The sequence below is a fragment of the Protopterus annectens genome, chromosome 1.part2 (assembly GCF_019279795.1).
Source record: "Protopterus annectens isolate FY-2018-M chromosome 1.part2, PAN1.0, whole genome shotgun sequence".
NCBI lineage: Eukaryota > Metazoa > Chordata > Ceratodontiformes > Protopteridae > Protopterus > Protopterus annectens.
The window spans coordinates 594991439-595016925 of NC_056727.1; the positions used below are offsets into that span (position 1 = coordinate 594991439).

The window sequence follows — 25487 nt, forward strand, 5'->3', positions numbered from 1 at the left end:
GTGAGAAATAACATTGAGATAACTGCATTAGTTAAAGATGTGTATGATAGCTGGTAATGTGTGAATTCTTGCTGGCAAAAGGGGTATGACAGTGAGTCAAAGGTTCTTTGTAGGTCAGTAAAAATTGTACCAGCGAGTTTCCCCTGATGTGGGTGAATGTGGTTAGTGAGGCATAATGTAGGAGTTAAAATGCCATGTCCCTTTCTTAAGCCATTTTGTTGTGACTTCAGCAGGTCAAAAATCTAAAATGTGGTATTTGTTAGGAGGGTAACAACTCATTATAGATTTTATTGATAGTTGGACAAGGAAGAGTTATAGAACAGTATGAGATGACAGTAAGGGGAGTTCTTTTACTTCAATAGACATATGTTTCTATATATCTTTAAAATGTGAGGGAAAAGTACTGTTGGTTTAATGACCGATTGCTCTTATGTTGAAGGAACTTGACTACAAAAGCATCTCAATAGATGTTAAGTATAATAACTTAAGTTATTCTCATTTTACTTTCACTGCTTGCACTGATTTTAGTACCAAATTAGTCAGTTGTTTTAGTATTATAATTAGTCAGCTGTCTCTTTTTGGTGCAGAAGAAGGTCTCCAGGCTAGTTGTTTTGTACTGATGTTTAAATACTCAGTAGCAAGTTCACTCAAACATTATTCTAAAACAGAACTCCAAGTAGTTATAGTTACCCCTGCCCCAGAGATATTTCCTGTGGGTATCATGGACCAGCATTTCCCTACAAATTTTGTAGCCAGCCTGATTGAGATGGGTATCTTGAGACAGTATAATTACCTCATGCTGTCTGATGATCGTCTGTTAGTCAAACAGCATAACACAGTGCGTGAGAGATGTACAGTGGATAGAAACAATCTACACACCCCTGTTAAAATGCCAGGGTTTTGTGATATAAAAAATGAGACCACAATAAATCATTTCAAATCTTTTCCCACCTTTAATGTGACTTATAACCTGTACAGTTCAATTGAAAAACAATCAAATCTGTTAGGGAAAAAATATTAAAAGTAAAAAATGTACAATAAGCTGGTTGCTTAAGTGTGCACACCCTTAAACTAATACTTTGTTGAAGTACCTTTTGGTTTAATTACAACATTCAGTCTTCTTGGGTACACAGCTGCCATCAGTTAAAGAAACTCTGATTAACCCCAAATAAAGTTCAGCTGTCCTAGTAGGATTATCCTGACATTTACTCAGTTGCCTGCTGCAGCAAAAGCCATGGTTCGCAGAGTGTTTACAAAGCATCAAAGGGATCTCATTGTTGAAAGGTATCAAGTCAGGAGAAGGGTACAAAACAATTTCCACAGCATTGGCTATACCATGGAACACAGTGAAGACGGTCATCAAAAAGTGGAGAAAATAGGGGACAACAGTGACGTTGCAAAGAACAGAACGTCCCTCCAAAATTGATGAAAAGACAAGATGAAAACTGGTTAGGGAGGCTGCCAAGAGACCGACAGCAACACTGAAGGAGCTGCAGGAATTTCTGCCAAGTACTGGTTTTGTACTACATCTGACAACAATCTCCCATATTCTCCATATGTCTGGATTATGGGGTGGTGTTGCAAGATGGAAGCCTTTTCTTACACAGAAAAACATCCAGGCCCGGCTAAAATTTGAAAAACAATACATCACATCTTCCAAAAGCATGAGGGAAAATGTGTTATGGTCTGAGGATACCAAGGTTGAACTTTTTGGCCACAGTTCTAAAAGGTACGTTTGGTGCAAAAAAACCCCACTTTGCATCACCAAAAGAATGCCATCCCCATGGTGAAGCATGGTGGTGGCAGTATCATGCTTTGGGGTTGCTTTTCTTCACCTGGAACTGGGGCTTTAGTCAAGGTGGAGGGAATTATGAACAGTTCCAAATACCAGTCACTTTTGGTCCAAACCCTTCAGGTGTCTGCCAAAAAACTGAAGATGAAGAGGAATTTCACCTTTTAACACGACAATGACCCCAGGTATACATCCAAATCAACAAAAGAATGGCTTCACCAGAAGAAAATTAAAGTTTTGGAATGGCCCAGCCAGAGCCCAGACCTAAATCCAGTTGAAAATCTGTGGGGGTGACCTGAAGAGGGCTGTGCACAAGAGATGCCCTCGCAGTCTGACAGATTTGGACTGCCTTTGCAAGGAAGAGTGGGCAAATATTGCCATGTCAAAATATGCCATGCTGATAGACTCCTACCCAAGAAGACTGAATGCTGTAATTAAATAAAAAGATTCTTTAACAAAGTATCAGTTTAAGGGTGTGCACACTTGTGCAACCAGCTTATTGTACGTTTTTTTATTTTTTATATTTTTCCCCTAACAGATTTGTTTGTTTTTCAATTGAATTGTACATGTTATAGGTCACATTAAAGGTGGGAAAAATTTTGAAATGATTTATTGTGGTCTCATTTTTTATATCACAAAAACCTGGCACTTTAACAGGGGTGTGTACACTTCTTATATCTACTGTACATATATAATGTACTTGGTGGCAGAAATCTCACAGTAAACTCAGACATCAAAATTATCAGTAGTACACCACACATTACACCTCTGCAGGGCCATCACAATATACATCATCCATCGTATGCTAAGGTTCTAAAGATTAACTTGACTAAACCTCAGAGACCTCCAAAGCACAACACAGGCACAAAGTGCACTCAGCACATTAAGCCGCCTTCCTCACATAGCACAAGGAGTCTCAAATTCCCAGATGCTGAGTCCATAAGCCCGGTACCGACCTAACCAAAAATTCTTGGTATAGGTGACTCCATTGTAAGATATACACATGTGCCTCTTACTACACTGAGCAAGACAATAGTGGCAATTAGTTGTTTGTGTGGTGTCAGAATCCATCAAATCATGCATGCACTCAAGTCCTTGATCAACAAGTATGACTCTACCATAGTTCGTGCTGTTGTTAATAACGTAAGGTGTACCTCCCTGGATTATATGAAGAGAGACCATGGTGAAGCTCTCAGACTATATGTCCAAGGCAGGTATGAGTCGAACATTGAGCAGCATTCCACCTTTCCCAAGAATGACACTGCAATGTAAACAAAAAAAAATTGACTTCAACAATTGGATTAGCTTTTGGTGTCATTTAAAGGAGGTCCAGGTTAGGATAGGAATGAAAGGCCACTCTGCTTTGCCAGGGATGGCTTGCATCTGTCCTCCTGTAGGGTTTCAGTTATTGGGAAAGACACTGTCCACTCTTCATAGTGCCTTTTTAGACAATGCCAACCTGAGTAACTACCAACATAATGAAACAAGCAAAGGAAAATATGAAGGTGTTACTGATTGATGCTTGGAGCCTGAAGAAGAAACTTCACTCTGTACAAGCCTTTTTCACCCTGGAAAACATTGATGTCTGTGTAATGACTGGGACATAGTTTAAAACAGCGGGAAAGCACTCCAGCTGTGCAGGACAGTTATGCCTTCCACAAGTTTTAGCCAGCTGCTGCAGAGGAGGGGAAACAGGTGGAGTAGATGTATCTATCTACATCCAGAAGAAACTCACATGAAGGCTGGTAAAGCAGCATGATGCATTAGAGCTTCTTCATGCAGAAATAACCATCACACTGGTCCCCTATCATATATTAGGTAGCTGCAAAACTCCCTCTATGACAAAAGAATGCCACAATGCCTATCTACTCAGTATTAAACTCAACACCATTTATAGGTTCATAGGTAGGTACTAGGTTATCGGCCCAAGTGCCTACGTAAGCCTAGCCAACAAGGTTCACTGGCTTATGCCACCCAAGAAAATTATGTTATTTTAGTTATTTAGCTAGGTGATCTAGACTGTCCAGCTATAGCATGAGAAACCCTATACCACTACTAGTTCACAAGCACAGAGATTCCTGGACTTTTTCACTGCAAATGCCCTGGAACAATTCTACTAGAAAAGAAAGCCTCATTACCTTAAGCTATCCAAGAGTGTAAGGGCGCAAGTTGTGAGCAGTCTTACCAAGTTCTTGTCCTGGTATATGAGACCAAATAGACAACTTGTGCAGGCTCTATAACAGTGGCAGTGTAGTATTATGCTGTCTAGGTACACCAGTAAGTAGCCAAGATGAATAATTCTGCACTGATTGTAGTCGATCAAGCTCTTCATCTGGCTGATCCAGGAGTAGTGTGTTACAGTACTCCAGCCTTGAGGAGATCAAAGCATATGCAGCCATACGTAAGTCAGATGATGGAATTAGATACTTGATTAGGGTAGTATTTCTTAGATAATCAAATGATAATTTGATGATGGCAAACAACTTGTCCCTAAGATTGAGCCATTTATCAGCTATCACACCTAGATTACGTACATTTAACATGAATTCCAGTTTGTTCCCACTGGGTCTATGATTGGCTATCAAAAAAAAATTATCTTCGAACAGATAATAATTGTATGTAAAACATTTAAACATTAAATTATTGAAGACATCTTACTTCGAAAGTAAATTAATCAAATGGCCATAGTTAGCCAGCATTGCGAACGCAACCAGCCAAGGTGTGGGGCTGCTTGCTTCACCCCCAACCATATATATATATATATATATATATATATATATATATATATATAAAGTTATACACACCAACTCCAGAATCACATTACAATGGGGAAAAGGGCAAATTTAAAAGGTTTCCTTCACTTACCTTATGTATCATGGTAACTCCTGGTTGTTGGCCAACTGTGGTCATTCAATGAATTTATTTTCAAAATAAGCCATGATTGATAATTTAATGCTTAGGTGTTTTACGCTTGATAGCCGAACGTAGACCCATTCCCATTACCGATGAAATTTGAGGACAAAACTGGAATAGAAGATTTATGAATGGCCAAAGAAGTTACCTTTCTGCTATTGAGTTTCAACCAATTATTATCATCCAGTTGTGGCTGATTTCCAGCTGTAAGCAAATCTGTTTAGGGCCAACATAGAATCTTGAGGGAAAGTGAGGTAAAGATGCATGTCATCATCATCATAACAATGAAAACGTAAACCTGCATTATGAGTAATTTCTCTTAATAGCAGCATATACACAGTGAACAGCAGTGGACGTAGAATAGAACCCTGTGTAAGACCACATGTCAGGGGAAAGATGAGGAGGAATCAACATCAGACACAACCCACTGAGTATGACCAGTAAGGTAGGAGCTAGGCCATTGTAGTACAGCAACTTACATGCCGTAGTAAGGAGTCAAATGTTCAAGGAAGAAGTCATAGTTCACTATGTCAAAAGCTGAAGAGTGATCTAAAAGGATGAAAATAGAATAACATTGTTGGTCTCTTGCTGTTAGGAAATCATTCAGTACCCTAACTGCAGCAGTTTCATTGCTTTGCGTAGTTTAAAAGCTGGACTGGAATGGGTCATGAATCTGATTTTTACTTGAATAGAATCCAATTGCCGATAGACAAACTCAACTTTGTTGTCATCAAAGGGGAAGTTTGAGAACGATCTGCAGTTATCCAGATTGTCATCCAAACTTACCTTCTTGAAGACAGGAGTAACATATGACTGCTTTATAACTGAGTGGAAACTGCATGCATAAAGGGCGTGAGAGAGTTGGGAGGGTGGCCTAATGGTTAAGGTGTTTGCATTACAAACGCAAGGTGCAGGGTTTGAGTCTCACAAGGGATAATTGGCTAGGCTTAAAATGGCTCACAAGGGCAGTTAGCTTAGTACTAACCTATGAACCTATGTAGTAATCTGGTAAAGGACTGGATCCAAGATATCCAGGTAACATATTACATACTTAGCTGAACATGGATCATTATCAAACACATTCTGCAGACTAGTGTAATAAATTCAGTATAATTGGGGGTGTCCAACTTGAGCCAAGATCAAGATATTTTACATTGGAGTTATCCATAGAATGCTTCAGTGAGCATACCATGGCCAGCAGTAGACCGGATCGAGGCAAGATTAGAGGCAAAGTATCAAGCAGCAAGTTAACATTCTTCAGTGGGCAGAAACTGGGTATTGAATGTAGATGTAAAAAAATACTTAAGCATAATTTTTCTGTTAGATGTGTATTATTCTGTCTACCAGAGGGCAAGGCAGCATGGACTACTAAGCCTTCTTATCATCTGGAAGAGTGCTGCTGGACATTTTGTCACTGATGAGGTTTTGCTTGATAGAAATTAAGATTTCTTTCAAGTAGTTTTAGTCTGGTAGACAGAATAATGACATCTAATAAAACTATTCTTAAGTTTTTTTTGCATCGACATTTAATAACCAGTTTTTGCTTTTTAATTTAATACCAGTGCATTTTGTATTTGCTTGTTTTCCTGTTGTGAACTTTGCACCATATGTACTGAAAAAAAACTGTTATACTTTCTAAAACTACGTCTGACACTTGCTTATTAGAGTGTTTAGAATTTGCAGTAGTACTACAGTTTAAATTACGCTGTAGCTGTAAAGTATTATACACAATAAACAAGTAATCAGATTTTCAGATTTGTAGTGTCTGGCAGCTGGTTTAGAGGATTAAGGAGCTATTAACAAGCTGTTTCTTGTGGTTCAGTGGTGCAAGGTTTGATTCCCTCAGCCTTCATTGCCTAACTGTGTTACTCTGAGCAAGTCACTTAACCAGACACTGATCCTGGGCCGAGTCTAAAAAAGGTCCATGGAGATCAGTTCTGCACTGGAAGACAAATATAAATAAAATAAATAGGCACTTACAGGATAGTTTTGTTCTGAATAGCATTTTTCACTACCTTTCATTTTTGTGTTTTTTTTTTTGTTGTTGTTTATTTCACACTTCATTCTATGAATATGTGCCATCATGTTATGGTTCTTGGGTATGTTGTGCCTTTTGTGAAAAATGTCACTGTCAGTGTCAGCAGTGTAGTTATCCTGTTTTTTTCTCCCCAAGTGATCTAAGAAATACTAGAGCACGTCTGCTGGAGCTACTTACAGATGCCACCTGTAATCCAGATATGATGAAAAATGGAACAGATGGCTACTTTTCCCTTCTGCAAGGTAAGAATTTGTTTTGTATTAGTTAACATGCTTTATGGACTGAGCCAAGAGGACTCTGCAGTCACTATCCAGATCTTTAGTACTTGTTATTTAGCAGTGCACATAATTAAAGTATAATTGATATTACAGAGAAATGCAGCTATATAAGTAGCTAATATACCTAGATGACAGTGACAGATATAGTAAATATATGTAGTCAGCACTAGCAGAAACAGGAGAAATGGCATTAGATGATACACATCTGATTGTGCATCAAATTTAACTGTGCAGTATTTTGCTGTGTGCCCATTTTTCAGAACATTTGAAGCAAACCAACTCAATAGTAACATTTTTCTTGTCTGCAGGCAAAGAAATGTACTTATTTATTAGCCTTTGGTGCTTGCAGGTCTGATGTGGGGTTTGCACTTTAACAACAGACACTTGACTCAGCAACCAGCTGCTCAGAAGACTTAGGGTCGCTCTGAGATATCCATTTTATAAGTTGTGAAATTAAATTTAAATTTATCTGTATCCAAGTTCTCTGAAATTTTGCATTCATTATTTACACAAGGTTCCAGCCACCGTTTTAAAATACATGTTATATCCATCATTTGTGGCCTTACTGATCTATCCATACTGTATGTCCAGTTGTGAAATTTAAGTGACTGAGCTGTGAGTGAAGCTGCAGACCTCACCAGAATTTCTTGTTTCAGTTTTGATAGTAATGTGCATCCACATCTTCTGTGTCCAAGAATGTCCCTGTTCAGGTGTGAAAACAATATCTTGGCCCATTCAGTTTGGGATTAGTTTGCTCAATGTCAGTAAATTAGCCTTCATGTCATCTTCTTTTTCAAGTTTTTTGAGGGGAGCACTGGACTTTGGGAAAACCATCCAGGCAGATGTCTGGATCATGATTGTGGATATTTGTTGTTGGATGCTAAGTAGGTGCTAGTCAGTGGTCACACATCTTTCTTGTATTTGAAGACTGACCAGATATTGGTCAGTAGCTGCAATCTTTCTTGAGGAACTGTTGTAGAATTCACTAAATCCTCAAGTATGTTTTCCTTGTTGAATCAACACAACAGCTACAGGTCAGTACACGCAAGTTTTAGCTTCATACACAATTTCACCAACAAAAAATGCCTTCTTAAGGTAACCCTTCAGACTGCCATGAGGATTCACTTTGTCAGAGTGAATCCTTGTATTAGCACAATGGTTTTTATACCTCATAGTTTTTCATACAAATTAAGAGGTGGTCACTCACTTTAAGATGTAATATTTCATTCATGAAGGCTGTATTCCTTTCTTGGGTAGGGCAGTCATGTGCCAGGGAGTGGAACCTCTTAAAGCATTGGGTGAGATGCGTAAGAGTTTTGTGCACTGCATGGTACATGAAAGGGAAATACATTCATTTTGAAAGGGCTTCTACTGTCTGAGGGACAGAATGGAGATGGGGAATAAAAATGAAGCTCTATCCCTTCACTCAATGTTTTATAGATTTTTGAGAGATTCCCACCTTTGTCACTATACATCATTAGAGACCCAATTATCCTGGACCTCCTGTTTCACTGCAAGTACAAAAACTCCACCAGTACTAGAAACAGGGACTTAAATCTTCACCAACAAATAAATAAAACGTGGTGGAGGCACAGGCTTATAACCCAGTACCTCCCAAACATCTGGAATACATTTCTTCTGCATGTTAAGCAGCATGGCTCACTGTCTTCCTTTAAGTATAAACTAGGTGACTGGATGGGTTTCTGCAAATTTACTCCAGGATTGACCAATTTGCCCTCCTGGAGAAGGGAGGTGTGACCTGAAGAAGGGTACTGGCAAGGCAAAAAGGGTCATGAGACTCAGTGACATTGAAATATCCATTATACAATGACTGGCCATTAACATTCAAAAAGGAGCACCCTGATTGGTCATCCCCAACTAGCATGCCCTTTGTAAATCGAGAATATAGCAACGGTAAAAGTCTGGCCGCTGAAGTATCATTGAGTGGCCAGACTTTTTTTTTCTATTGTTAATTTTTCTGAAGAAAAGAAACTCTGAAACTGAAATGTGTGTCATTATTTAGTGATGTCGTTCCTCATAAAATTTGTGGTTTTCCAATAAATCACTGAGGAACAAAATCACTAAATAATGACATGCATTTCAGTTTCAGACTTTCTTTCCTTCAGACAATGCAAAAGAGCAACATTACCCATCCTCTCCTTTATTTAGGCCATATTTCTTAAAATAAGAATAAAAGCTGTAATTTCTGGACAGTTTAGAGGTACTTACTAGAGCAGAGAAAATACAAGAAAAATCAGGTGTGTTCTGCAAAACTGAAGATTTTCCTTGTAGTTTCCGCATCTCTCGTCTCTCTAAACTGTATGCAAGTTACAGCTTTCTTTTTTTTCCCCAAAATAAATAAATACATGAGCAATGGAGATCTTCCTATCTCCATTGCTTGCTTTCCAAAGCACTGATGTACAGTGTAAATGTGAGAAAGGAAGTCCTATACGCATGCGCAGTATGTCAACAAAGCAGTGTAATTGGGAAGCAACGAGGAAGAACACCATGGTGCCGTTAAACAAAGGCATTATTTAAGAAAATAATGTCATTGTATAATAGCCATAACTGACTCTGTGATGTGGTATATTGAAAATTTAACCATGGTTGGCTTTGTTTAATCTCTCGGGCTTCGCCGTCATGATTAAATCACACCAACCGTAGGTAAATCTTCAGTATGCCACACCCACATCGTCAGTTACTGCTGTATTAATCTGTGAAGGAGGGAGATTCAGAAGGAAAGTAGAGGATTGTGGACAAGTCTTCTTCCCCAAAAATTGCTAGGAGGGATTTTTCTCCAATCATACCTTTATAGCCCTTTCAGGAAAGTTCAACTTTCATCCATCAGGAGTTCTCATCCTGAGTGGAGGACTCTAGCGTCTCCTAAGACTGGGAACTGGCTATGTACTTAGAGATTTGGCTCTCTTCATCCATGACAAGTAAGTTGACTAGGTAGATTTGGATCCATCCCCCATAAATATAGATTGGGACTGAATAATGAGGGCCTTGATCAAGGCCCCAGTTGAACTTTGTCTTCTCTCTGCTGACATCTGTTTCCAGGACGGCTAGAGAAGTATCTCATCCTTGCACCTCATATGTTCCTATCTCAGGCCCTCTTTCAGTAGTGAGCATGTCTGAGCCGACTTTGGCCCTGTGCCTTCCATATGGGTGCCATCAGTTATTCTTCCATCAGCACCAGTGTCCATGGTTCTAATGCCCTTCCACTTCAGCTCCACCCACTGTTACCTTTCTGTTTGGGACTTTGGGTGTTTAATCTGTCTCTCAACAGGGACTGTTAATAAAGCATCTCTGTAGACCCCATCTGTGCAAGGAAAGTCCACCTTCTGCACACTTGGATGAGTCCACACTGACTGCACCAAGAAAGTAGAGCTATAAGGCGAGGTACCTTGCCTCTCCACCTGAGTCTGCCACCCTGGACATAGATCTTATTGATGGGGAAGGCTCCCCATAGTCCCTTCTAGAAGATCCCAAATTCATTGAAATCCTGTCATTGATGAGACAGAGGGGATCTTGGCCCATTGACCCCACTGTCCTGAGGAAGAAGCCCTTCAGGAGGCTTTTTAGCCCTCTCAACCTATGCTGTGAGAGGTAGGACCCTTTTCTGAATTGCATGATTGATCTTGGTGTGGAGAAGGCTTGGTGAGAATCTGATAGATTTGTGCCTATTTCAAATAAACCTGAAAAAAATCTGCTGGCCTCCATAGGACAGATCTCATTGGAGTGAGGATCCTGTCACAGATTCTATCATTATGGCACCTGCCACCAATAGATACTGCCCCTCCTTGAAGAATAGTCCAGAGATCCAGCTCTTGATAATGATTCTCGGATGATGGATTACATGACAAAGTTTGCCTTTGCATTGGATACATTTACCATAAGGGTGCTGAACTGCTTGGCACACATCACATGGACTCCCATGGCTTCAAAGGTTTCACCAGTGGATTCCACCCTAGAGTCAGAGTTGGCCACAAAATCTCGGTTCCCATGGCCCTTCTCCTAGGAATCAGCAACAGAATATAGTCTTTGTTTATTCCAGAATTTTTTTAGTTCCTTAGGAAAGTGGGGTCAGTGAACCAAGATCCCCTCTGTCTCATCAGTGCCAGGATTTCCATGAATTTGGAGTCTTCTATAAGACAATCTTAGAAAAAAAGCACCATCCTGGAGATGTCACAAGATCAGAGAAAGTACAGCATTTATGCCAGAATTTGTTTAGCCCCAATAAGGCAAAGTGCATCAGACCAATACTCAAACTCAGTGTCTTAAATGCTGTATGTGTATGAGGAAAATATGGTTCTGGATGTTTATGTTATAAGCAGTCCTTCTGTGTCTACCAGAAATCTTATGTGTCTTCTGGATTTGCATTTTTTCAAAATGCATATCTGCACATAAAGATAGTCAAGGTCTACAGGAAACTTTCATGTGGCAGCCAGTCATTAGAGCCCTGCCCTCTGGTCTCCCTACAGCCTCCTGGATGTTCACTCAATGCATGACAGCAATTACAGCTTACCTGAGACTACTGAGAATCAGACTAATCTCATATTTTGACGATTCTCTCCTTGTCTGCATCATGAAGGAGTCATTAATAAGAGCGAGAGAAGAGTACTTGCTTTATCTTTGTCCTTGGGGAATCTCCGTGAATTGTATAGAATCCCAGCTGAAGCTGTTGCAAGCATATGTGTTCTTTGGCTGTTGACTGGACACCTTACAAAAGTTGGCCCAACTGCAGTCAGGCAGGATAGTGTCACTTCAATTTGTTGTAACCCTTCTTCTGCCATATCCATCTCTATTTGCAGCTCGTGTTCTCAGAGCTAGGGCTTATGGCAGTAGCAATTTATTTTGTTCCTTTCATCAGGTTATACTTGAGAGTTACTCAGTGCACCTTGGTGATATCATCTGAAAGGTCTCTTGGATCAGATAATTCAGGTGTTCTGGGATTGTCTCAAACATCTACAGTGGTGCTAACATCAACACAACATGGAGAAAAGATGTTTATTTAATCTTTCTTTCCCACAGTTAAAGTCAGTATTGATGTGTCTGCCATGGGGTAGAGTTGGATTGTTTAGAACAGACAGTCCAGGTGAAGTCGACACAACAGGAGACCTTAATACACATCAACATTCTGGGAGCGATTTATTGCAGGCCTCTAGGAATATGTGATCAACCTATAGTGCTTTCTTGTAGCAACACATATCCCTAGTTATGCCAACTTGCTAGCAGGCAGGCTCAGTGGATACCTTACAAGTAGTCCCTGAGTCAATGTACAGCATAGATAATCCTTCAGTGGGAGAAGCTCCTCTGCAGTCATTTTGCCTTCCTTTTCTGTTATCCCTCCACAAGGTCAGAAACTATGTGGCATTCTAGTCCACTGGTGGCCACCCAGGCTACTGTATGCTTTTTCTCCTTTCCACTTGATAAACATTATTATTATTTATTATTTTTTTTTTTGCGAAATTAAGCTGTGCAAGACTAAGGTCATTCTCGTAGCCCCCTTTTTACCCCAGCAAATATGGCTTCTGCTTCTGTGGACTCATTTAATTCAGAAGACATGGCTTGTAAAGCCCCATCCAGACCTTCTTTCTCACCAGTCTGGCAAGTCTAATCTGGACTTCCAGTTGTCAAACTAACTGCATGGTTTCAGTTTTACTAGTGGCCAGGTAATATTTACCCTTCTTGCAGGGACCATATTCTTAACGTTAACCCAGAGACCCTCTTCCAGGAAAATATGCAAAGGCAAGTGGATTAAATTCTACTTGTCTTCTTGTGGTCTGCTCAGTAGGGTATGAATCCCTTTACAGCTCCCATTCCTTCTGTCCTTCAATTTCTTGCAGGCATTTTTGATAAGGGCTGTGGTTTGTTGACTTTGAGTACACGTAGCAGCCATGTCCAACTTTTATCATCTGCAGTACAGCCTTCAGTAATGCACTGTTTTATTAATGAATGTTTCCAAAACTAAGTTAGTTGATAAGTAAGATGTGCATCTTGTAGGGTAGGCAGGAAAAAATGGGCATACTAAATAGGCCAAATTCTTATGTGCCATCAAATTGTGTGTTTGTATACATGTGAAATGAGCCATCTTTGAGATCACTGCTAGTAGACCAGCTTCATGTAGACCTTCTCATATAGCAGTATAGCCAGAGGGCTTAGCAGGTGCAGTAATTTAGAGAGCTGTGGCTACTTTACACCTTTTATTTTGTTTGTTTCAAGTAATTTCAGGTTATTGGCCATACCAGCTGTGTTAGTACCATTGTGGAGAAATGGGGCCTTTTCATCAGCATTAGTGTGTGTTGTGCTGTTGTATCCATAACATTGAGTTTTGTTTGTACGAATGTCATGTGTATACTACGTCACTAAACATTGGGGCTAAGGAAATATTCCTTTCTCTTAAGGCTGAGTGACCACAGTCTTCATATATTGAGACTTTACAGGGTATTGTTGTGCAGAGGGCTTATCATCCTGCAAAAAATGTAGTTTTGTATTTTTTAAGTCAACAGTTTTGTATTGCTGATTTTTTTTCTGTCTTCAGCACAGTGTTAACTCATTCCCTCTAGTACAGCTCTTTGGAATGTGTACCTTTAACTCCCAGTGGGTGTGGCTTCAGCCTTCAAAAATGAAGTTATCACCTTAGAGTTCTAACAAATAATCATTGACAGAGGTGATATAGCAATACAATTGTGCTTGCCATCATGTATGCTTCAAGATAAAACATTCTGATACTTTGTATGTAGCATGGTTTTGGAATTATTAATGCAAATATCATAAGACAATATTTGACGCCTAGAGGTGCAGTAGGAGGTAACTGCAGAAACGCCTAGAGAAGTCACTTTGCTGTAATGAGTTAATGTAATTAATGAGTTGCCATGTCCACTGGAAGTAGAATGAGCATAGTTGGTTTGAAGTGTTTCTGTGTTTAGCACTGTATTCATGTTGATCTTACTCTGAGGGGAAATCTTGTAGTATATAATATTCAGGTCTGGTGCCACTTGTCTATCTAAGAGTCTTCAAGCTTTTACTCTGTCATTCTTTGGAAGAACACATTCTGTCAGTTTAGGTGTCCACTTGATTTCAGTTTCTTTTAAAAAATCTACCCACCCATCCTCATTCTGCTCTTTTCCACTAAACTGCAGTATTTTGTTTGCTTTTGTTATCAGATATTTTATTTATTTATTTGTAGCATATGCTTTACCCCCACCTCCCCATCCCAAAAACAGAATACAACCAACTAGCAGCAGTCCATTGGGAATTTCTTCCTTTGTAGTGGCAATTTGTCATAGTTTGACTAGTTCCTCTTGCCTCAACCTGAACTGGTTTTATTTTCAGTCACAACCCAGAGAATGCAACATAAAAAGGCAAAGCAGTGTCTCAAGTAAATAAGTATATGTGTTTAACATTATAGTCAGGAATAAAGCACTTGCAATTGGCACTTATAGCTAGATGATCTTTTGGTAATTTGATTAAATATAAGATTCGCATCAGATATAATATGAGGAGAAGTTCATTCTGCAATCCAAGTCCGAGGAGGAGCTGATAGAAGAGAGACCATTGTAAGGAATCCAGAAAGAAATTTTTTAGGCGTATAAAGGTCTAATGTTTCTAACAAGAACCATCAGGAAAGCTATCTGTGCATCATACCTGTCAACCTGCATATGTTGAAAATAAGAACAAAGACCAGTGAAAAGTTGGAACATCCAGCTGAAAGTCTGGACATCTGATTAGTGTAAAACTAGAATACCAAATAGCACATAACTCTTCCTGCTTCCAGTAGGAATATGAGATGCCACTCAGAAGCATGTTTAAAATCAAGGGAGTGACAAAAAATGGAGAAGTGTAAGCACATAAAGTGATTGTAACATCTACAGACTTTAACTTTATTGCAAAATTCTATCACACAAGAACATTTATTTGTACTTCAGAAAAAAGAGAGATGTAAGATGTGTGTTCTCTTTCTTTAGATTATTGTTACCATTAGTATGTTGATCATATAGTGTGGTTTTCTGAGTACTAAACTGCTTCAAAAAGCACATGTGATGAGGTGGATTCAGAAAATTGTAAGGGGGCTAATAGGGGCATACTTCCAAAATAGGGCACCCTGTGCATGACGTAAATCAAGACTGAAAATAGTAATGCTGCTCCAAAATAGGAGAAGTTGAGAGGTCTGGTGTGTAGTAGATAAACAACCATGAAAAAAGTTTGTATTTTAAGCAGCAACTGAAGTAAGAAGATGTACATGAACAGGAGACCCGTCTGCTGTGGAGAGAGAGCATAGACTCTTTGTGTTTGTTCAGTGAGAAAGAGAAGTAAACCAACAGTCTTTATTAAGCAGTTTTTGGAGTTGGATGACACTGTAATGGAGGAGACAGCAGTTGCAGGAAGTGCATATTCAGTTTACTGAATCAGCCATCTTTTATTACAGTATGTCTAGCCGCAAAGTTCACAGGAAAAAAGCTGTTAAGCTTAGAACTAATTTTTGGATGGAACAAAAAAAAAAAGAAAACGAGAGAACTAACTTGAGCAGGGATGGGCAACCTGTCCACTTTGGGGGCATTTACATTAATTATGAATTATTTGGGGTTGCTTCTTTAATGGATAGTTTATATTAATTAATTAATTAATTAATTAATTAATTAATTAATTAATTAATTATTCATTCTGTAGGGGTGTCACTCAGTGAGCCTGTGAAAAGTTTAAGCTGCTAAAATGTAGAAGACTAAACTTGTAAATAGTTTATGTGCCATTGACCTGGCCAAGGCATTTGACACAATACCCCACTCGGGCATTGTTGACAAACTCAGGAGGTTAGGTACAAACCCATATGTCGCCCAGTGGATAGCCAACTGGCTCACAGACAAGACCCAGGAAATTAGAATTAGGGAGTCCACCTCTACAAAGAGGCCAGTCATAAGTGGAGTCCCTCAGGGATCAGTCCTTGGACCGTTCTTTTTTTAGCATTTACTTCTCAGATGTCAAGGCCAGTGTCAGTGGTATCTGGCTGACTAAATCTGCAGATGATTGCAAATTAGGAGCTGTCATTGAATCTCACACTGATACAAATGTTCTCAAGCAGAGGCTGACACAGACAAATAGCTGGTGTCAGAGCCATGGACTAAAACTCTTCTTCTTCTTTCGGCTTTTCCCGGTTAGGGGTCGCCACAGCGGACCATCTGTCCACTCATGATTGGCAGTGGAGTTTTACAGTGTCAAGTTGCTAGCCTGGCGCCCAGCCTTCCACAGAAGGCACACACATGCACACACTCACACCTAGGGCCAATTTAGAGTGTCCAGTCCACCTACTGCATGTTTTTGGGATGTGGGAGGAAACCGGAGCACCCGGAGGAAACCCACATGACCACAGGGAGGGCATGCAGACTCCGTACAGAAGGCACCCCAGCCGAGGATTGAACCGGAGAACCTCTTGCTGTGAGGCGGCAACGCTAACCACTGCACCACCGTGGCTGCCCCAGAGCCATGGACTAAAACTAAATGTCAATAAATGCATAATAGTATCCTTTGGGAAGTCATCCATCCCTGGTAACTATCATATGGACAACACACCACTTAGAGTTGACCCAGTAGTCAGGGACTTAGGGGCACACATAGATAGTAAGCTAGCCTTTGATCATCATTTGTCTACAGTGGTGAGGAAATTATTCTATATTGTGCAACATATAAACAAAGGAATGGCATCCAAGTCCAAGGAAGTCATTGTTCCACTGTATTCGGCATTCATAAGACCTGTCATTGAGTACAGTGCACCCTTTGGTATATACCTAACCAGGCATATCCAACAACCGGAATGCCCACAGAGGTTCCACACTAAAAGAATACAGGGCGTAAGTAATATGTCCTCTACAGACCACTTAAAGGCCCTATCCCTGTATTCTGTTTCCTACAGGCTTTTGAGGGGAGATCTATGCCTGGCATGCAGGGCATTGTCAGACCCCACTGTGATGGACCTCTTGCATATCCACAAAACAAACAGTAGCAGATTTACCCTTTCTAAAGACTTAAACCTTGCCTGGGATATAAGTAGGACCTGCTAGAGATAGGTATGTATCCCAGAGACTACCCCGTCTATGGAACAGGCTCCCCATTCATGTGAAGCAGAGTTCCTCCCTAACCAAATTCAAGTGCAACTTGGACAATTGGATGGGAAACCGGAAATTCATCCCTGGTTTGGCACCTATGTTTCCAATGTAAACAGGTAACCTGTAAATGGTTCATCTCCCAGGCCTGTACTTATACTTATTAAGGGTGTCAAGAACTTGTCAGAGATTTGGGATGCATGGCTAGGCTTAAAAAGGCCATTGTGGTCATTAGCCTAGTAAACTCCTATGAACCATTGTCTGGCAACACTCTGCTACCAAATGTCAAAACTAGGAAAACACCTGGTATCACACTGCATTCCAGCAGTGTGTCAATGTCTTTCCCCCAGAAAGAATGCTCATTATGGAGCTTGGCAGCATACCTTTCAGTTGTCCAGAATTTTGCAGAATGTCCAGAGTTTTGTGGGATATTTTTGGTAGTTATTTATAAAATCTATTGTTTTCCAGCAAGCCATTGAGGATTGATGACACTAAATGAGAGACATTTGAGTTTCAGATTGCATACCCTTCAGAAAATGCATGCTTATGCCAAACCTGTTATTCTAGCAACATTTCAAGTTTGTAAGAGCAACATTTAAAATCTGTCTCTGATTTTGGGTCTTTGTTCCCCATTATTTTTTGCTTTGTCCAGATTTGTTGTGCTAAGAGGTTGAGAGGCATGCTTGTTAGTAATACTTAAACACAAACAAAAGTAGAACATAGTGAAACAAAAAATGGGATCAAGGAGACAATATACAAAATATCTATTTCTCATATATACAATACAAACACAGAAACATAAGAAAAAGGGTCCATATTTGTTAAAAAAAAAAAAAAAAAAAAACAAAGCAAAAAAAACCACCCTAACTGTACTCAAAAGCCTAGCATCCCAACACACCTTCACAGCCTACTCTGCATTGGGTGGCATAATAATTTGTACCTTAACTTGATCATGCAACTGTTCATCATATTCCTTAGGACTGCCTTGTGTTACATATACCCCAAAAACTGCATTTTGCACCTGTGACTTAAGAAAAACATAATTTCAGCAGGTCAGTCACCGGGTACAGTAGCTTGAAGAAATGCAGCCAGCTGGCAATAACCTGCATCACAGATCACAGATGGAAAATGCTGCTAGATTGAGTATACTAACTTGGGCTATGACACTCAGATACTGCAGTTGGGAGTCATGAGAAAAAAATAGAACATAAATGAAGTAAAATGAACACTAATTAGTCCCCCACATCCTCTTCTTAAATCAGTCAAATGTCTGTGTATTTGATACAGTACTATGCTGGAATTCAATACACTTTGTAATGGTGTTCTCCATGCTAGAGTTTCACATATGCTGTGCATTCTGAATGTTTATAAAGGCATCAAAGCTTCTCCATGTCTAGATTACCATAAATAAGATCCCCTACCATATCCTTGCAAGTTGTAGGTCCCCTTCTATGACCAAAATATCCACAACACGTAAGTGCACTGGCCACACTCCCCACCCAATCCAACACCTTACTCATGGTCAACTTTAACTACCCAGTATAAACGGGGAATCATACATGACCCATAACATGAAGGTGTAGAGAATTCTGAACTTTGTAAGCACTAACTCCTTCAACCAGCTAGTCCGTACCCCCACTAGGGACACACACATCCAGACTTGGTTTCACAAACATGGAAGAGCATTGAGTTTAGATGTAAACCCATATGTCACCCACTGGATAACCAGCTGGCTTACAGACAGGACCCAAGAATATAGAATAGGGAAGTCTACCTGCACAAAAAGGCCGGTTACTAGTGGGTGCTTCAGGGCTGACTGCTGTGGCCTACTGTTTGACATCCACTTCTCTGAAGTCTAATGCTAACTTCAAAGGGCTCTGGTTGAAGAAATTTGTAGACTATTGCAGATTGGGAGCAGTCATCAACCCCCCCCCCCCCGATGCAAATACCCTTAAGAAGGCCTAACCCAGGCCAATAACTGGTGCCATTGTCATGGCCTAAAACTCAGTGCTAAGAATTGCATCGTAGTGTCTTTTGAAAAGATGGTTGCCCCTAAAAAACTACTGCATTGATAATACACCACTAAGAGCAGACACCGTAATCATTGACTTGGGAATGTACATAGACAGCGATTTGGCATTTGACCACCATGTGTCTACTGTAGTAAAGAAGTCATTCCATGCTGCACAACTTATAAGTAAGGGTATGGCATCTAGGTCCAAACAAATCATCATCCCACTGTAATCGGCCCTCATAAGACCAGTCATTTGAGTACAACATTCTCTACCGATTGTGCCTCACCAGACATATGCAGCAGTTGAGGTATCCATAGAGATTTCACACAGAAAGATTACATGGGGTAGAAAGCAAGTCCTTTGCAGACCAAGTCCAAGCATTGTCCCTATACTCAGTCTCCTACAGGCTGCTGAGAGGCGAGCAATGCCTGTCCTACAAAGCATCCCAAGATCCAGCCTTGATTGGGCTTCTTCCACATTTGTAAACATGTAGGGTCAAAAACACCTGATCCTAGGGACTTGTACCACTCTAGCAACATAAATAGAACATGCCAGAAAGACAGGTATGTATCTCAGAGGCACCCCTTTCCTTAGAACAGGCTTCCCATCCATGTGAAACAAAGTTCTTCCATGCATTTTTTCAAGCAAAACCTGGGTCAGTAGATGGGGAACCACAAAGTATCCCTGGTGTACCACCTATGTCTTGGCTAGAGAGAGGAAGCTTATAAATGTTCATCTACCCGTGTGCAAGTGTATATTCCCCCCACAAAACATTTGGGAAGTATTACCTATCAAATTTTATAGGGAAGCTTGGGTCATTAGTCTAGTATTCTACTATGAACGTCACACATCAGTAAAAACTAAAAGAAAAATCTAGCCAAGCTAGATTTTCCACTGTGTGATTCCTTAAAACCTCCTGTATTAGAGGTAACAGGGGATATATGCAAATGACCCCTTAAGCACATCAGGTGTTTTAGCCGTATGGCAGTTCTAATGCCCATGACTTTTTTCCTTTTTAAGTCTGTTATGGACAAATTCAGACCAATAAAACCAAACTTTGCTTCATTGGCCTGAATTTGTCTATAACAGACTTGGCTTATATATATATATATATATATATATATATATATATATATATATATATATATATATATATATATATATATATATATACATACATATATATATATATATATATATATATATATATATATATATATATATATATATATATACACACACACACACACAAATACATACATATATATATATATATATATATATATATCTATATAAAATATATATCAGATTTTTCTTGTAGTTTTTACTGATTGGTTTAGTGGTTTGTCTGTGTGACCTTGTTACTAAATTATAGGAAGGACTATAATATAAAGCTTTGCATGATGGGGTGACACAGTGCAACAGTACACATCTTTTTTATCACAGAATACTGGGAGAGAGAAAATGCATTAGTCCACAGTGTACCTATTATAATTATAGAGTGAATTTTTGGCACATTTTGAGTTGAAAAGTGAGGATTAGGGGAAAGGTGAGATGATCAGAAAGAAGCACTAAAATATACAAGTGTGAACATAAGCTGACTATTTGGAGATGCTGAGTAATGAAAAGGAGCATGACTGGGTAAGTGTGAAAGGGGTGACAATAATACATGATGTGATTTATGACAGATAGAGAACGTACATGAGGCTTCACTCCCATGACTTACAGGGTGAAGCCCTGACTGCAAACCAGATGACCATTCTTTGACTAGATGCACAGCACTGGAATGGCCAGATGGTGGGGGAGGGTTGGATGTAAATGATTAGCAGATACCATATTCACCCATCCTCAGTGGAGAAAAGCAGAGAGGCATGCTGCACTAGTAATGCCTACTGGTAGGTGGGGAGTCACTCATGAAAGAGGCTGAGTAAGCTTGTGCTGTTGAATGGTGCATGTGACACTGAGTTAGGGAGATAGGCATGTGTAAAACAGTATATCTCCACAAACAGGCAGATGTTGTAAGGCTGTAGGCTGCCTGCTGGGGAGAGATAAGGCGATAAAGGGGAATCTTCATGGGACCAACATCTAGCTTGCTACCCTAACCAACTTTCAATTTCCAGGGAAATTAATTCGCTGATGAAGCTCCCTTGACAGGATTGAATTGGCTGTAGGGCTCTTGCCCAGTCCTGTGGTGCCAGATTTTGCCCCTGAAAGTAACAAATTAGTATGTCAGGCACAGGAAGTAGAGTCATTGGGCATATACCATGGAGGGAAAGAAAAACAAAAAACAAACCATGACTAATAGAAAAGATGAAGTGGAAGTACAAAAATAAGATTTTTTTTAATGAAAGAAGGGATGAGAAAGAAGAATGGGAAGGCAGAAATTATTTACAGTGAAGAAAGACATGAAATTCATTAGATTAGTGTATTAGAAAAGAAGACAAGAATAAATAAAAGATCAGCAAGAAAAGAGTAGTTGCTCTGAATTTATCATCTAGTATAAATAGCAGTGTAATGGAATTGTTATGCCTACAGTCCATTTTATAACCAGATAATCCCCCACTCAGTCGACAGTATTATCATTCAAATCCTAAAGTGTAATTAATGTATGTAGTATTCAATTAAAAACTGAATTATACTGAGTCAGTGTAGCTTGATTAGCTAAGAAAACTGATTAAAACTGTATGGAACATGTTGAATATTGCTTGAAAGAGTTGACAGCTATTAAAAACAAATAAAGACACAACTGAATAATCACTTCTGTGAGCATTATAAAAATAGCTCTTAAAAAATAAGTGCTTACTATAGAGAAGTAAAATTGATATGACATTAACTATCAGCTATATGATATTTTAAGTGCCTTTTTCCCCTGCATGTCTGCTAAGCATCAGTGTCTTTCTTGCTGGCAGTAGTGTAGCTAGGGTGAGGAGACAGGGACAATTGTGTGCTAAATGTTGGGGGTGCAGTCAGTCGATCCCAAGCTTTTAATACAATGCCAGCTTTTAAAATCCGGTACTTTATTTGTGGTCAAATCTGAGAGCTGTAGTGCTCTGTGAGTGCTTCCTGAAAGGTAGTTCAGCACTGTCCCTTAAGTTTGCCCTTACCTTGTATGCCTCTCAGCTGTCCATATTTTTGCCTCATATATTGGGTATGTCCCACATGAAGTACAGAGTTTTCAGACAAATTACTGAGGCCTGAAGACACAAAGTATGGCATACATGTAGATTACAGACTTATTATCCTTAAGTAAATCAAGTGAACACATGTCCTGTTATTTTAGTGACTTTCTAGGTTTAGAGCATGGAGTCAGGGACACATTATTGACAGACAGCAGGCAGAAACAAATATTTAATTCTGTTGTTGTCATTTGCATTAGCAAATCTCAATGCCTAGTGTAGGACATGACCTTAACAACTGTAATGATGGTGCTTAACATTTGGGTCTCGTGCCAGTCTGTAGCTTTTAAATGATTTATCTTTTTATGAATGTGAGAGCATAATCAGCACACTCCATTCACTGCATGCATTTTATATCAGGAAATGTTTTATGCAAATATTAACAAGAATAGAAATTGTTTTACTTGCAGTTTCTTTTTCCCACTTTTATTGTCCTTCTAAACATTAATGACGTAAAGTGGGGTATATACTTTACAGTCCACCCACAAGTTTAACAAAGTCAAAAAAGTCCAATTTTTCCAGCCACTTTTAAAGCCAAATTTCACAAATATGACTGATGCTTTATAGGCTCCCATTTATTCACTAATTTCAGTGCTGCTGCTCTTCTTCCTGTTCATCTTCATCTAACAATACCAGACTCTATTTCAAGTCCAAGGAACTCCTGATTTTTGTAGTCAACTCCTGTGCATTTTTTCTGTCTCTCAAGAGTTTTTCCTTTGGATCATTGGAAAATGTTTCACTGGGAAAGTCTCTGTATGAACTTTACTGTCAGAAGAATGAGAAGCAGAATCCCCTTCTGCTTGCTGGCTCACTTTTTGTTGGATGAACTTTTCTATTTCCTCCTATTCCTGCATCAGAAATGGGTTTTGTCCCAGGAAAAAATACTCTGAAGACAGCAGGATACAGCAACATGAATCTCACATGTGTGTTGACATTCTCTGTTAGCTGGGATAAATTTGCTTCTCTTCTACCTGGTGTACAGTGACTAATTGTTTTCTACAAACATTTTGCTGTCTCCAGTTTGTAATACTTTGCCTTCTGCAACAGTTTTGTCAAGCATAGCTCTCAACCTTCCATCATCAAAATGAGGAACACCAGCCCTCATAATGTGGAACAAATGGGCAAAATGTGGAACACATACTAACGGCTTGCTAACAACTTCAACTAGGAAGGTCATAGGATGGTTAAAGTATGCTGTTTTTACTTATAAAAATATATTTTAATGAATTAATGTGATTTATTTATATTTACCATGGATATCAGTTAAAACAATTCCTAATGTAGAATGTGTCAGACCCTTTCAATATTGAACTTTAAGGAACATTAACTTTTTAAGACCACAAATGAAGTGCGTTCCTTGTAATCTGGTGCATTTTTGAGGTATGTTGTCAAGCTCAACTCTGTCTGCTAGTATGATTATATCTTTACTAATATAGGTCTTGGCTGTTTTCTCATGGCTAGGTTTGGAGCATGCACTCTATCTGCCCATTCAGTTAACAAATCCTGCTGTGGAACAGCAGTCCAGTTGCTTACTTGTGCTTTCACAAAATTAATACAGTCTGTTCCTTCCAGCTTTTCTGGTACAGCATGAAATCTTAGGTTTTCTTTGTATGCTGTATCTTCTAACTCTACTGTTTTTTGAAACAGCTTTTCATGAAAACCAGCAAAAACAAGGCACCAATCCTAAGTGGTATGAATAAACTGGAACCAAAGGGTGAAGTAGGCAGCCGTTTATTCACTTGAATGTCAAATACATCAATAATACACAGTGTTTTCGTCCCTCATGGACTTCATCAGATAGAATAAGAATAAAGCAGCCCTTCTTTCTTTTTATATTACCCTCCCCAACTTCTAATTAAACAATTAACACAGTACAAACTTGTTAGCAACCATAATGAATTTTAGCTAAAAAATCCTACTCTGTGTGTGAAATATAAAATCTAAAATATTGTGGGTATTAAAACCCAAATTTAAAATTGAAACCACAAAATAGAAATTAAGTACTAAAAAAGATAAAATAAGACCAATGTCACAAAATGCAAGAGCCTTAAGACAACATGTTACCTGAAATGAAAAACCAAACGTTTCCATCCTGTAACTGGTCAAAGCTGCTATCTGGTGGCCAAATCCCTAAAACACACTTAGCTGCCCTCATCTTCAAAATTGGAGCAATAGAAGGAAGGGCTGCTTTATTCTTATTCTATCTGATGAAGTTCATGAGGGACGAAAACGCTGTGTATTATTGGTGTATTTGGCGTTCATGTGAATAAACGGCTGTCTACTTCACCCTTTGGTTCCAGTTTATTCATACCTCTTAGGATTGGTGCCTTGTTTTTGCTGGTTCTGGGTTTTGGTTTGGCACCTTGCCTCCTTTGGTACTGTTTTTTGTTAGGTGTTCATGAAAAGTTTCATACTCAGCCACCTTTTTCTTCATTTCATCCTCCAAATTTTGCAGTATTTTTATCAGTAACTCTGAACAGCTAATTGAAGCTTCTTCTGTTTTTTCCAACAGTTTTTTTGTTCGAGTTGATGTATTATTTCAGTGTTTCATTTATTTTAATCACCTCTGAGTGCATTTGATTTATTTTTCATTTAAGTTTCTGGTAGCCATCTCTTGAACCAAAGCTGAAGCTTGAATTGCTTTTTGCTGAACAGCTACAGAATCCTTCCCAGGCAGTGTTTTCTGTTCACCTTCTCTGGCTGATTTTCTTTCAGATTTTCCAAACATTTTTGGAGGCATCTAGGCAGTATACTTGCTAGCCATTAACCGAATTTTACCCCAAAACAACTTCAGTGGCTCTCCTTGTTCATAGGATCATAGGAGGTTACTAGACTGTTGGCCCTGAAGCCCTTATAAGCCTAGCCAAGAGTTTACACAAGTCAGCACCCAGAGCCCCTGTCCATCAGGGACACAGGTGGAATCCCAGAGGTGTATTTTCTGTTTCCCATCCAGTTATCCAGGTTGCACTTAAAAAGGGATAATGAGGTACTCTGCTTGATGTGGAAAGTGAATCTATTCCACACATTGGGGAGTTTCTGGGACACAAATCTGTCCCGCCAACAAGTACTATTGATATCACGGACCAGATTGAGGTTGCGCACTTGTTGTTAATTTGTTAATCAGTGTGCATTCTTCTTGGGACCCCCCTCTTGCACTCTTGATGAATATCAGATA

General features: G+C 39.3%; 1 protein-coding gene across 2 annotated transcripts in view; it reads left to right on the forward strand.

Moving 5' to 3' along the window:
* The window catches only part of BROX (BRO1 domain and CAAX motif containing), a 1162070-nt gene that overhangs the window by 332471 nt on the left and 804112 nt on the right, over positions 1-25487 (forward strand). For both annotated transcript variants that reach the window (XM_044057891.1, XM_044057898.1), the window contains exon 3: positions 6879-6985. In XM_044057891.1, the coding sequence (XP_043913826.1) occupies positions 6879-6985 (107 nt within the window). The remainder of the gene's footprint in view (positions 1-6878; positions 6986-25487) is intronic.